Consider the following 14641-nt stretch of genomic DNA (forward strand, 5'->3'; position numbering starts at 1 on the left):
TGGCCACGGCATGCATAGTCTAGGGTTTCTTTTCCCCTTCTCTCACTTTAATCGACCAGGGCAGGTACTGGGATGATGCAGGGGCTGTAGGAGAGTGTAATGATCACAGGTTAAAGGGGTTTAGGGAAGAAACCAGAGGATAATAGAGTGTAACTCAATTCTGAAATCATGCCTGCCACCTGTTCGACACAATGGCCGCATGAACAAAACCTTTGAATTTCGAATTTCTTTTTGGGGAATCTTAAACATATTAATTATGGGTCAGAATGGTGGTGGTGGGGTTTAATTTGGAGTTGTTTTGCAAAATGGCAAATGTGACATGATCTTCACTTTATTTCAGCATCCCTACTTGTCATCTGTATACTGGTCAACCTAGTCAACTCTAGCCATGGTGGTCAACATCAAAGTTACTCACCTTGACATGGTCTTGGATGGCATGGCTTTGGTTGACCAAGTTTAGTTTAAGAAATAAGAAAACCAGAGGGGTAAAGTGGTGAAGAAAATATTTTGTTGACAAGTGACCATTATCATATGTATGTAAGAATTTTGATTTCCTTGTGTTTGATTCTTGATCCAATGATGCAATTGTGTTAATTTATCATATTGAAGTATTCTACAAGCAAGGGAGCAAGCAATTATGGCCTAGGGTGAGGATTTGCAATTTGGCATATTGTGTATGTAAGTGAATTATGGGTTTTTCCCATTTTCTTCAATTCTCCTCAATTTAGGGTTTAGTGATCTTAATTTAGGGTTTAGTAGCAAGTGATTCACATATCAACACTCATCATGGCAATTGCACAAAAGAAAATCAAACTTATGCATGAAACTATATGTGGCACTATATGCATATAAAAAGTTTTTGTTTGTTGCAAATTTTGAGTAATGGAATCTCTCTCTTGATTTTATTATTGTTGAAACTTGGGATGTTACACCGAGTAACATGAGAGAAGATGGCGGGGTACCGCTCGGCAAGTGGCTTCCCCGGAAGCCACTTATCGAGCCAGAAGGCAGTGGAGGTGCCACTCACCACCGTGGCGTGGGTGACTGCACGGTAAAGCGGCAGGCACTCTGCCACGATCCTGTCGAGGAAGGAGGGTGAAAAAGTGGTATCGCCGAGGTCTCGTCCTGAATGCATCCAGTACCAATCTTTCCAGGGCAGGGAGTCAGTATGGTGTAATTTATGGACAAAGTTTAAGAGAAGACACCTGTTCTGCCGGTGGAGGTTCTTAACGCCGAAACCTCCCTCTTGCTTAGACAACATCACCTTGTCCCAAGCAATAAGGCAGCGAGCACCCGAACACGAGTCTTTACCTGTCCAAAAGAAAGCGTGGCATCTCTTGTCTAAGCAAGATAAACGAACTGACAATGTGCTTAAAAATATGACAGTACCCAGCGACACTCCGGCCGATCCCTTCGACAGAGGGGACGTGTCCATGACTGTCCCGGTGATCCCCGTGACGGAGGGGAGGGCGCTGCAACGGAGAGGGTGGCAGCAGCTGGCGGCTGCAATGGAGGGAGGGGCGACGGTGGCTAGCGGCTGCGACGGAGGGAGGGGAGGCGGCGGAGTCTGGTGGCTGCGATGATGAGAGGGGGCGGCCATGGCGGCTGGCGGCTGCGATGGAGGAGAGGAGGCGTCCGCGGCGGCAGGCGGCTGCAATTGAGGAGAGGGGGCTAAGACGGGGGAGGGCTCCGGCGTCGGCGTTGATGGCGTGGCGGCGGGCACTCCTGGGAAGAAAAGGCCAGGACGAGTGTTATGTGATTTGATGAGATCTTTTTTTTTCTGATTATGATTTGATGATTTGACTTTCAGAAAGTCCGTTTTAAATTGTTATAGTATTATAGAAGTTACACATCGATTTAATCAACGGTTACAATAAATTATATTAGACGGAACCTAGATTCAATTAGACGGAACCTCGGTTCCGTGCCAATCACCATAAAAGAGCTCATAATGAAGATGACGATCCTCCGTCGAGATAACCTGATGCTGATCCCAAATCCGCAAAGAGAGAATATGTCTCCCGTATAATCATTTAGCACCTAAGGGTGACATATGGTGTTCAAAAGAATATGATTCTAAAAGCCATTGTTACCCCGAACTTACGGCCAACGAGATATGTGGTTACGTGTGTCCTCTTCAGCAAGCTAGAGGTGCCAGGTGGTGCACTGTACATTCTCATCAGAATGGTGGCGAGGGTTATGTTTACATGAAAATGCACAGCCAAGATCTGATGAGGTTACATGCAAAGATTTATGAGTGGGATGGAGCACATGTTCTCTTTTGCATGATCCACACCATCTTAGCGATTCTTCTGACATACGCCATGTATGAACACCATGTGGTTAAGTTATGGACATGATCATTAGATTGCAGTATTATCCTTAGGAAAAATAAGTTCAGTTTATTTGTTATGTAGAAAAAAATGTTTCAAATTCTTAATGTGTATATACGGATATAGATTTGTTATGTTGAATTTGTTTGTTTTATTTTTGAAACTATTTGTGTTATGCATAGATAATGTATTTCGAGTGCTTTATTTTGTATTTGAAAAATTATATTTTGTGAAGTTCGAATCTATTTTCCACAAAAAAGGATGCCCTAGAAACTATTTATTAATGTTTTACATGAGCACATTCAACCTTCCTATTACAATATAGCAATGCCATGTGCGTCCATATCAAGTCTTGTTTGCAACAAGTCGACGACGAAGCTCTCCAAGCGCCAAGATGGGATATAAGTTGCGGTAGTTCGCATAGTTAAAGTAGAATGATGAGTTAAAGGATCCAATATGCTCCTGAAATAAAACATTGAAATTGATAAGATGAAATTAATTTCTTACTCTAGATGATTATTTAACCATGCAGTAGCTTCCCAATTTAGAACGGTAGCACTCACACTATAATCTCCTACGTTGATCGGACTTCTATTCAACACCACATACAATTTCAAAAACTTAATAATCAAATAGTTACGAGACACATTCTATGCCTTGATGATATATCGTAGAAGGAATTATTGTATTATTTTAAACATCCATGAACTTCATAAGAAGAAAATAGATCTGGTGTAGTTTATAATTGATTACATTTATCGATAAAGAAAAAAATTGATTATATGGTATATGATAAAGTGAAGTGACCTTATTTGCAACATACTTCACATATGAAAGGATTTATACCTGAGTGGTGTGAATGGATTACACAATTTTTCCAAGGGGGTTGTGTGGGAATAAAGCTCAAAGATGATATTGGCCATTATTTTCGGACTAGAAAAGGTTCGAGACAAGATATTTGCTGCCTCGTATGGTTTTCAACATTGTTGTGGATATGTTAGCCATCTTGATTGCCAGATGAAAGGAGGATGGTCAAGTTGGTGGCATCATATCACATCTAGTCGAGGGAGGGGTCTCAATACTTCAATATACGGATGAATCAATCGTTTTCGTGGAACATGATTTAGAGAAAGTGGTTCATACGGAATTGATCTCAAGCATCTCTTAACAAATATCTATTATCCAAATTAACTTCTGCAAGAGTAGATTTTCATTTTCTAAAGGCTAAAGCACAGGAAACCCATCATATTTTTTGTTGTTGTGAGTTTGGATAATTACCTTTTAGGGACTTGAGGGCCCCTATCTTTGATAAAAAGTTAGAAAATCTGATTGGTATCTAGCTGAGAGCCATTTTCAAAAGAAGATTGACAGCTAGAAAATAATGATGCTTTCATATGGAGATTGTCTAATCGATATCAGTTTAGTCTTAAAAAGATTACAAATGTTTCTCGACTTTACATATCACACTATTTCTGGCAAAGGGATGAGAATAAACATGAGTATCGGTTTACTAAATGGAATTTTATTTACAGACCTAACGGCCAAGGAGGCCTAGGTATTGATGTACTTGCTATTAAAAATAGGTGTTTACTCAGCAAATGAGATTGTTCAAATTTCTGAATGAAAGGGTTGTATGATGGGAGCTTTTGCATAACAATACCTTGAAAGTAAAACCTTGCACAAATGTAGGTGGACCAACCAATTCTCCATTTTGAAATGGTCTCATGGGAGTTAAAATGATTTCTTTAATAGAGTTAACTTATTAAACTTGGTGATGTCTCAAGAGCTAGATTTTAGGATGCTAATTTATTATGTAAGTCACCTTTGGCTCATCAATATCCGTCATTATAAAATATTGTGCCATAGAAAGCTGCATAAGTTATCCACGATTTTAATGAACATAGGCTTCATACGGACATAACTCATAACATGTATTGTGTTTCCTGGTCCTGGAGGATCCGTAGGGGCTTAAGGTTACTTGATGCAACCGGTTTCTTGTGGTTGCTTAGGATATATTCAGACGGGCTGTTTCCTACCATAATAGCGCATAGTTGTTGGTCGCTTGATATTGTAAGTCTATCAACTTTAACGTGATCATTAAGTTGTAAAGTATGGATTCTGAAACTTCGCAACAAAAAAAGGTTGTGTGCATTAGTTGATGAAGAGGACATGGTTATACTCCCCTTTAAAAAACAATACTTCTACGGCAAATTTTGTTGCACTAATATTTACAAATGATTGCCATATTTGTTCTTTTTATGTTTTCTGACAAACAATATCATCATTGCAAATCTTAATTACCTGTTGGGGAAATTCACCTGTTTCTAGTTGCATGTTGATCAATAGTCTTGCTGCACGAAATAGTGGTACATGATCTCGTTCAACCTGGTTAAATACTTGAATATTAATTTCTTGTGTAGGAAAATAAATTTTTAATAATAGTAATAAAATGTTGGGATTATTTTTGCCAGGAGGACACATGTACAACATTCTTAGATGGAGAAATTGAACTAACCTGCCCAGCATAAATCAAAGCAAGCATTGCAAACGAAGTGTTCACAACATTAGGATAACCGCTATCAATGTAGTCCTGCAATTTGTTTGTTAAAAAACGTAAGAATTCTGATTTTGACAATTATAACGGAACCAACTTAAACATTCACTTAGAAATAATATTTTCACAAGATATTTCCAATATAGTCATGTGTTTCACATTTAAAATTTATTGGTTTAGACACCCTAATTAATTTGCTACAAAATTTCGTACCGATCTGATTTTTGTTGTTTGGAGAAGTAGTTGGCTTGTGGATAGTAGTACACATAAGGACAACAAAAGTATTAAAAAACTGAAGTTTCTTATACTTTTATTATAAAGAATTATTTACACAACTATGTTATATAATGTTGAAAATAACAAGGTATTTGTACTGGCCAATATAGATCTTGAGGTGGAATTGTATAGAGGCTTATACTGAGTGAGAAATTTTCAAATGCATTGATTCAGTAACAATATTTATTAAGGGGTGGAGTAGGGTGAACTTTTGTATGATGCCTATTTCGATTTCTCCTAGAACAAACGGCTCAGTAATTCTAACAACATGAGAGGTCTTATAAAAACCTATTTCCATATTTCTTAGTCAAGCCATATGAGCAAAATTATAGTGTGAAACAATCATTTCGGAATTTCCCTTCTTTGTACGGCACATACTGTAAAATTGGTATGTTGATTCATCCTCATACATTGTGATCTATTTTTCTCCATTGTTCGAATGTTTATGTTGAACTATTAAAGTCTTAGGTTATATTTGGGTTATCATATACTATCAGTCACACAACCAAATGTATTTTCCTATTAAAATAATAATTAAGGACATCACCTCTTTCTCACTGGAAAGATAGCTTTCTCCCCATCCACCTGTGGCTTGCTGCTTCGATAGAACAAAGTTGCATGCTTTTCTGATGGAATAACTATTACCATAAGTTCTTCCAGCTGCTACTAGTCCTCTTACCGCAAACATGGTTCCATAAGTGAAACATATACCCCAAGAGCCATACCTAAAAAATTAAGTATTGATTTTAGCGCAAAATTTTGTGTCCGAAGTTAAAGTAATTTATGTAAAGTAAATGGCCTAGTATTACTTACCATGCACCATCTTGACGTTGGTTGTTCTCAATGAACATGGTTGCATTTGTAATACACATTTCTATCTCTCTTTTGCGGTATTGTGTATGTGTCTTCTTGAAAATAATCAAAGCATCAAGCACGGATGATGTGCATTCAACAGATCTACCAATTATTTATGCGCCTTGAGTCAGTTAAGTAAATAAATAATACGATCATAAGAATATATATTTTTATGTGTAAACATATCCAAATCCCTTACGGATAATCGATCACAATGTTTCGAAAGCTCTCAGAAGGGTTAAGAACCTATGTTGACAAATAAAAAAATATGTTACAATGTTGAATAGAGTGATATGTGGCAGGGAATTAAGTACTGGAAGGGCAAGTCCCGGTACAGAAGACGAGATATATGGCAACACTTTCAACAAATTCTGAACTAATAAGCATTGTGATACATATAAGTTTAGTTCATTAGAGTACGATATTTTTACGTACCTCCAACCAAGATACAGTTCTCTTGCATTCGTACGTAGAGAAGGTGCCATCTTTATTCTTCGTAGGAAAAAATGGAAAATTTGCTATTAGTCTTATGGTATTTCCATCAATGTAATCATGGCTAATGACTAGACGATTCAAGTGGACGGTGCGTGGTTGTGCTTTATTTGATTTCAGTTTTCTAGGAATATACTCTTAATTTTGGAAACAAAATATTTTATTTCCTCATTATATATGACTCCTTATTAAAGGACAAAAAACCTACACATGATGTAGTAAAACATTAAAAAGTAGTTTCTTTGTTTGATGACATAGAACTAACAAGGTGTGCATAACATTTGTAGGTATAGTATGTGAACATTTTGTTGTACATATATAACATGGATTGTTGGAGTGCAACAACATGATGCAAAAATAAGGTCAAGCCAATTTGCTTTGGTTAAGGGGGCATACCATGAAAGAAAGGATGCAATCAATTGAATCATACAACCTTTCTTGTGTTATTGGATCACCAACAATGTCGGGAGAAATATTTGATAAGAGCAGCAATGCCTAATAGAAAATGTGATTCTGGAACCTCATGTACAACCATCCATGAAAACTTTAGTTACAAATTATATGAAGTTAATAGACGACAATAATATACCTTAACAACTTCCGCAGTGCAATCAGACACTGACCAACCATTGTCAAGTGATGAAAGTGTCCATGAACCTTTTGATCTATGGCGATAATAAAGTTCGTAATTTGGATGGTTGATAAGAACCTTCAAGTATAATAAATAAAATTTTAGGACTTTTTGTGAAAATATTGCTCAACAAAAGATTGCAAAAAACAAACCTGTGATTTTTTCAGGAATTCGTGAGCCTTTTTTAGGGTTGGGCCAAAGTCGCCAATAAGGTCCTCTGTTGAGCAATATGCTTGGATTATGAATGCTATTTCCCAGCTATGGCATCCATCGTATACCTATTTGTATAAGACCATAAAGCATTCATTTTTCCTTATTTTTATTTTGAAATGTCATGTTTTATTATAGGACTTATTAGTATGAAACATGAATTATATATTACTCCCTCTGTTCCATTCTATAGTGCCTATAGTTTTTTGGCACCGAAATTAGTGCAACCGTATTTTTTACACAAGACCCCCTAGCTGAACGATCTGAGATCAACGTAAAATTTGGAAAATCCACATCTTCCTAACTTACCATAATAAATCCCACAAATCTCTCTTGTTGATTCTCCATATATGTGCAGGCAAGTTCAACTAAGGAAAGTAAAATATTGCTGTCTAATTTTAAGAAATCGTTGGGCCATGCATTAGAAATCATAATTTTTTGTTTCCAATTTTGTATGGATTTTATCTCACACATGTTGTGTGGGAGCTAAACGGGGAAGGGAGTAATTTTAAAAAAGTCAATCTACAACCTTATATTCTGAAACAAATGCCAAAACTCTATAGGCACTTAGAAAGGAATGAAGGGAGTAATTAGAATGTGTATTCATATCATCGTAAACAATATTTTATTCATTTCATGTACATCAAGGTACACCTTAAACAATATTTTATTCATTTCAAGTACGTCAAGGTACACCTACGAAAGTTAAACTTTCGGTTAGCCAAGATTGCAATCGTGTAGCTAGTAACAAGAGAGGTCAAAAGATAAAAAATTATTAAATCTTGCTCGGATATAAATAGTGCTTCATTTAATAATATCTATTGCATGTGACTGCATTACCTGCAAACAAACTACTTACAATTGCAAGGATTATAAGCTTTTGTTCTGAAAAATATGTTTCTCCATGATAAGAAATAATTTCTATAAAACTCTTACACATGCAAAAATCTATCACGTAACGACTCTGCAATACATCATGAAAAAGTACCTGAGCCTTCATGCCGTCTTCTGCAAGCCACAAATAGTCATAAATCCTAGGAAGATGTTTTTGGAAGGCTTCTGAATTTTTGTTTTCTACCCAACAACAAATCATATTCAATGCCTAATTAACAAACATGTGTCATATAATTTGTATGAATGATTTATAGATTTTTCATAATAATATAAGTAAACATAAAATTCATGGTATGTTACCTTGTTAATAGGACAAATGCAAAGATACTTGGTTGTTTCGTCCTCATAATGGATGTGTTCTATGAGGTTAGTCAAAGCTCCCTCTCTTAGCTTGTTGGCGGGCCAACAATTCAATATTGGCTCGACAAATTTGTTAAGGAAACCAAAAATAACGTTTTGCACATTTGAACGGGGATAATGAAGATCCTCCTATAATAACATACCAAACTCATGCGGCATACGTACAAGTACAACATATTTTTAATAAATTTCTAAAGTTTAGACCTTACATAAGCGACATACTTGATGAATTAATAAAGAACGAAAAGATTAGATAGTTTGTAACAAACCTTAGCACAAGAGTCGCGTGCCTTGTCCCAATTAATACTTTCATATTGTATGTTATAGAGGTCTTCTCGTAGTGCTTGTATTGTTGGAGTAATGGGCCCAACAAACTTCTTCCCATAAAGATATGCCATTGACATGTACACCAAACGGGTGAAACACCAAAATCGACCTGAATGTACTCACAAACTTTTTATCTTATTCAAGTCATTAGTGATGGATACGGTAATACAACGAAGTATATATACCATGTGGAAACATATACAACGAAGCAGATTTATGTAAAACCTATTTTTTCTATTATCCCTTGTATTCAGAAACTCATAAAATTATGTTGAACCCATCATTTACCTTTTTGTGAGTAGTGAGTGTAACCTCATTCCTGAGACTACAATATATGTCAGTGGGGTTATAGAAAATTTTATATTTTCATGTACAACCAACTCATATGGTTTATTCAACAAAACCAACTCATTGTTAAACATTAAAAAAGTAATTTATTTCTAGCAGATAATTAATTATTGAAATTGATATTCATCGTGTGTCGAATACCCTTTCTTAATGTTCGACACCTTGACATACCAAGCATACATACCTGGGTGGATGGGAAGAAAGTTTGGAACCAACCACAATTCCGGAATAATTGGATTATTTCCTGACCAATCGTACACGCCAATTATCTGTGAGGAATACATGGGTTGCTTTACATTAGTTCCGATTTCAGGAAGAGAACTTATATGTGCTCTATAATTTATCACAATTACAATAAACAAGGTAAGTTGGTGGGTACTCAATAAGGTTCCATCCTCTAGGCGGGCTCGTACATATTCAAATTAAAAAAAACATTCATCTAAGTTAAACAAAATTTGGTTCAGATAATGTTTAATTAATTTACCACATTTCACAAAATTCTCATACTATGGCAATGTATAGAATAATGTTGTTATAACAACAATAATTGAAAATTGCAACTGAGCTGTTTTCTAGCTACTGGTATTCCTCCATGTAATTGCTAAGAACATAAACTCTAAATGGTTTTAGTTGTCCAAAATATAATATGGAGGTGACCAAGGCAAGCCAACCTCACATTGTGAATGTATTGTTGCATTGTTAAATTCATTGTGTTCTTTTCTACAATACAGACAAAATCGCATACACTTACCGAGAGCCATACTTTGCCCCATTGGGGAATTGCAGTTGCACTTCCATGTGAGAAAATCCAAGAACGCCCTTTAGCCAATGCATCATTATCACCACCTTGCTTCTCACCAAGAAGCACTAAGGCTGCATAATTCATACATGATCCAAACATGGTACTTGGTCCAAGGATCTGCTTTCCCCATCCTCCGTCCTCGTTCTGCAAAGTTGACAATTAGTATCTTATTTATATTTATATTTTTCTCGACAGCACACATCCATTTCTAGAACCAAGATTATATACACAAAATTCCTTGCCTGATGATTGTAAGTGTACCGACATATCTCACGCTGATGTTCCGGTGATAATACAGTGTCAAGTGATCCAGTAACATGTAAAGAAAATATCTGCATGACAAACAATAGATGGAACAATGTAGTGGGAGCATTAGATGTGGTCTTGTCCATTGCAAGACGAAATATGGTTTAAAAAGCAAATTTTCAGGTAAATGTGAATTTTGCATCAAGGATTTGATGATTTCAACTTTTATAATATTTGGCAAAACAGTATCGTTTGTTGTGCCAATGTATCACATAAGATCGATGTACATAGTAACAGATCGGTCTATGTGTCATGTTTTTTCTACAATTTGTTATGGTTTCACAATGGACCCAACACCTCTCTATATCTTGAATAATGAAGATGAAGCATACTGCAATTAAAACTTACTTGAAAAGAAATACTTACAATAATAGGCATAGAGAACAAAATGCCACCATATTCACCAGGCCAATGCCCATCATGTGCTTGTAGACTGGAATATTGAACTAGAGCTCGCCTCAACGAAACAGATAAAATTTCATCCGTGACTTCCGTACTCTTTTCAAGCTTCGTTGATGGAGAAGTGAGCGGAAGAGGGTTTAGTTTTGAATACTGCAGTAGATGATATACACCACATGAAATTATTGGTATAATAAAAGATGGAAAATACTATGTAGAAAACGATAAAAAAAATGTTTCTTTGCGGGGTTAAAGGGATAAAGAAAATGATAATTAGCTTAAGAGGGTCTCTAGAAAACACTATTGTAGGATGGTTTGCGCATAGGGTTGTTTGGATAGCATGCATGTTTTTAGAGAACCGGTTATGCATAAGCGTGTTTCAAGGCGTAACAAACTAAAACTTTCTAATTCGTGGATAAGTAAAATTAGTTTCCGTAGTACGCAGAATATGCGTTTTTGGAAAAACGAGTGTGAGTCGTTTTTGTGAAAACATGTTTTAGATGTAATCGATTCGCGGGCCATCGCGCGGCCACGCCGGCTTCCGCACCTCGACCTCGGCAAAACAACCGATCGAACTCGAAGCCTCTCCGCGACTCGCCGCGCTGACCACTGGAGCTGTTCAACCTCACGGAGGTCACCGCCCTCGCAGGTGATCCGCAACCGTTTTAAGAGGACGGCAGCCGTGAGCCCCGAGCGCAGGCGCATGCCGAGTCGTCTCGGCCGGAAGAACCAGTCCCTCTGCGATAGCTATTCCGCGAGCTTCATGACCACCTGGCCGACGATGAGCTCGACGCCGGTTCCGAGATCCCGCTCAGGTCGGTCGGAGTAGGACACGGGCACACTGCATCAGAGACACGGCGAAAGACACAGTGCGGCGAAATGTATGCGTATGCATCGAGGTCATGAGGACCTCCTTCTTGCGGCACTCGGCGAGCACCTGGTGCAGCAGAGATCCCATCCATGTGAACCTCAGGTGGCTGAATAATCATGCAGCATGGGTTCTGCGGCTGGGTCAGCGCCCGGCTCATCATGCACGTCCGCGATCGCCTCTTCGCGCAATCATGCAGCAGGAGCCCGCGTGGTTCGACGAAGACGACAATGCCATGGGCGTCCTCGTCACGCGCCTCGCCAGGGACGCCATCGCCTTCCTCACCATGTTCGGTGACTAGTACGCGGTGCTGCTCATGGCCTTGAGCTCCGCCAGCGCTGGCCTCGGCATATGCTTCGGGCTAGACTGGCGTCTCACTCTCATAGCCATGGCCTGCACTCCACTAACGCTCCGTGAGCCAGGTCAGACAACGGCGGGTACGCACGAACCAGCAGCATCCCCGCTGGCGCCGTGTCCAACGTACACACCGTCACAGCGCTGTGTGCGCCCAGGATGGCATCGTCGGCACGTTCAACCATGCATGCTCCCAGGCCGCACGCAATCGCAAGATTACAAAACGGGCTTAGACTCCGGTCATCTGGTGACCCGAACTTGATTTTGTGTAAACCTTTTCTTAATGGATTAAAAGTTAGCAAAGCCGGTTTCCCTAAAAATCCTACTAAAACTCGTTTTCGTAAAACCGATCCCTAAACATCGTTATCCAAACAACAGCCTGTATGCTGTTTTCTTGCATTCCACAGTGGGAAAAAGTTACTTGGGTGAAAAATGAAGAAACTAAACAGTAACGCGGTAGGGTACATATATAAAGGATTGTTGCGAAATCTTAATATCTGATGCGGCAGGCTGCATGCGCCCGATGTGTGGTTGACGCAACCATAGTTCAAGAGCTAAAAACAGAAGATAAAGCATATATATCTGATCCATGGTTCGGATGCCAGTCGGTTCGTACCTGCAAGCGCAAGAGAAGGTCCTGGGACTCCTTCCTCTGGAAGCGGTGCTTGGTGAAGTCCTCGCGCAGCCTCTCGACCTCGGCGCGCTCCTCGGGCGTGCCGGCGTCGTGGTCGTACTCCCAAACCTGCCGGCCTAGGAAGCCGTTGGCCGACCATAGCCACGGACTGCTTCCCTCGCCGGTGGTTAGCCTCCACATTGTCAGGGACGAAAGCCTAGATAAACTCAACAACGTATTGGTGGATGAACAACGTCTAGTGTGCACTCGGAATCAATAGATGGACACTCAGAACCCGCAGGTGTACGTATCTTATGAGTCCAGCAGGCATGTGCACTAGTGGAAAATGGTGCTTTTGCACCGGTTGGTAAGGGTCATATGCACCGGATGCCCAACCGGTGCAAAGCATCCGGTGCAAAAGGCCCCCCCCCCCCCTTTGCACCGGTTCAGTTGCGAACCGGTGCTAAAGGGGGCACCACGTGGCGGCCCCCGGGCGCCCGAGCGAGAGGACCTTTAGCACTGGTTCGTAATACGAACCGGTGCTAAAGGGTCTGCCGCGGCAGGAAAATGTCCCAAAACGCTGCCGCGGTAGAACCCTGCCGTCAATTTTTTTCGAATTATTTTTCACTCCCTCTTTTTTTTTTTCCTTTTTTCAGAATTTCTAATATTTTAGTTATTTCATAAGTTTAGTCTCCAACTATCCTTATCTCTAGTCTAATTACTTGCTCGTGCTCAGACTTCCCGCTCGGTCACCCATCCTCCCACTACTCTAGCACTAGCACGCTTAACTTCCAAGTTCCTTTCCATCCCGCTCCAAGTGCTTCGCGCGCATGTATGTGATAGTAGTATCATATCTATCCTATTAACATATCGGTCGATGTCATATTTCTATATTGTTTGAATTTCAAATAATTCTTTTAATAAACAAAACTAATGATATAATAATAATCTTGAATAAATAAATAAACATTAACTTTATAATTTGTATTATTTTTAATTATTTTTAATTATTTTCAATTTTTTAAATATTTTTGCCAAACCTAAAACCTGAAATTTTGAAAAACTTATAATTTGCAGAGTGTAATCTTTATGCAGGATGCAATTATTAAATTTAATTTTTAAAAATAAAAAAATATATAAAATCCTAAATTTCTAGAAAAAACTAAAATCTTCCTGCTTTCATATTTTAATTTCGAATTTTGAGAATCTAAAAATTGGCTAACCGGGTAAACCCAGGTGAATTCGGATGTAACTTTTTCCGAGGATTTTTTTGATATATTATACGTTTTTTTTAGACGTCGTATGCAAAAGTTATTGCGGTTTTACCATTTTTCAAACTTTTTTTGCAAAAAAATTGAAATTCAAATTTGTTAAGTTTCCCTAGTAGTACATTGTGTAACGTACAGGAATCTCAAAAGATTTTATTTTTTGAATTTTCTATCATTTTCTTTTCTATTTTACAGTGTTAAAAAGGCGATCCCCGGGGGGGTGTGGGTGGGTGGGTGGGGGTGTGGAGGTGCGTAGGGAGCAGAAAAACCTTTTGCACCGGTTCGTGTTACGAACCGGTGCTAAAGGGTAGACCTTTTGCACCGGTTCGTAACACGAACCGGTGCAAAAGGGTTCGTGGCTGACACCAAAAGGGTTCGTGGCTGACACCAACCCTTTTGCACCGGTTCGAACCGGTGCAAAAGGGTTCGTGGCTGACATCAACCCTTTTGCACCGGTTCGTGTTACGAACCGGTGCAAAAAGTCCCTCACGAACCGGTGCTAATGCCCCCTAGACGTCCAGACCGCACGAACCGGTGCTAATGACCCCTTTAGCACCGGTTCGTGCCAAATCCGGTGCAAAAGCTCTTTGGAGGAGAGGATAAAAGCCCTTGTTTCTACTAGTGGTGGCTTCTATTGGTTATTAAATCATGTCTATTGGCATCAGTGTCCGAAACTATCGTCGCTAGAGAGGTTTGTGATTTTCTTGCCAACTTGAAGGTTGCCTACACTGGACCCTGCCCCCTAGCTAGT

At 39.1% G+C, this 14641-nt stretch overlaps 1 protein-coding gene across 2 annotated transcripts; it reads right to left on the reverse strand.

Annotated features, from left to right (window-relative positions):
• Window positions 1-2594: 2594 nt before the first annotated feature.
• LOC127348620 (achilleol B synthase-like) lies at window positions 2595-12823 on the reverse strand. 2 transcript variants are annotated; one of them, XM_071819669.1, is made up of 19 exons: window positions 12626-12823; window positions 11698-11712; window positions 10755-10940; window positions 10325-10414; window positions 10032-10226; window positions 9465-9549; window positions 8875-9041; window positions 8546-8734; window positions 8340-8453; window positions 7294-7419; window positions 7100-7219; window positions 6907-7005; window positions 6454-6510; window positions 6218-6264; window positions 5977-6120; window positions 5711-5888; window positions 4849-4923; window positions 4635-4718; window positions 2595-2795 (listed from the first exon to the last, which is right to left on the reverse strand). In XM_071819669.1, exons 1-19 carry the CDS (start codon window positions 12821-12823, stop codon window positions 2679-2681), a joined length of 2286 nt encoding a protein of 761 aa, XP_071675770.1. In that variant the 3' UTR covers window positions 2595-2678. The 2 variants fall into 2 exon arrangements, with proteins under 2 accessions (XP_071675770.1, XP_051230543.1); XM_051374583.2 differs by lacking the exon at window positions 11698-11712.
• Window positions 12824-14641: the final 1818 nt, after the last annotated feature.

Source organism: Lolium perenne, chromosome 4 (genome assembly GCF_019359855.2).
Source record: "Lolium perenne isolate Kyuss_39 chromosome 4, Kyuss_2.0, whole genome shotgun sequence".
Taxonomy (NCBI): domain Eukaryota; kingdom Viridiplantae; phylum Streptophyta; class Magnoliopsida; order Poales; family Poaceae; genus Lolium; species Lolium perenne.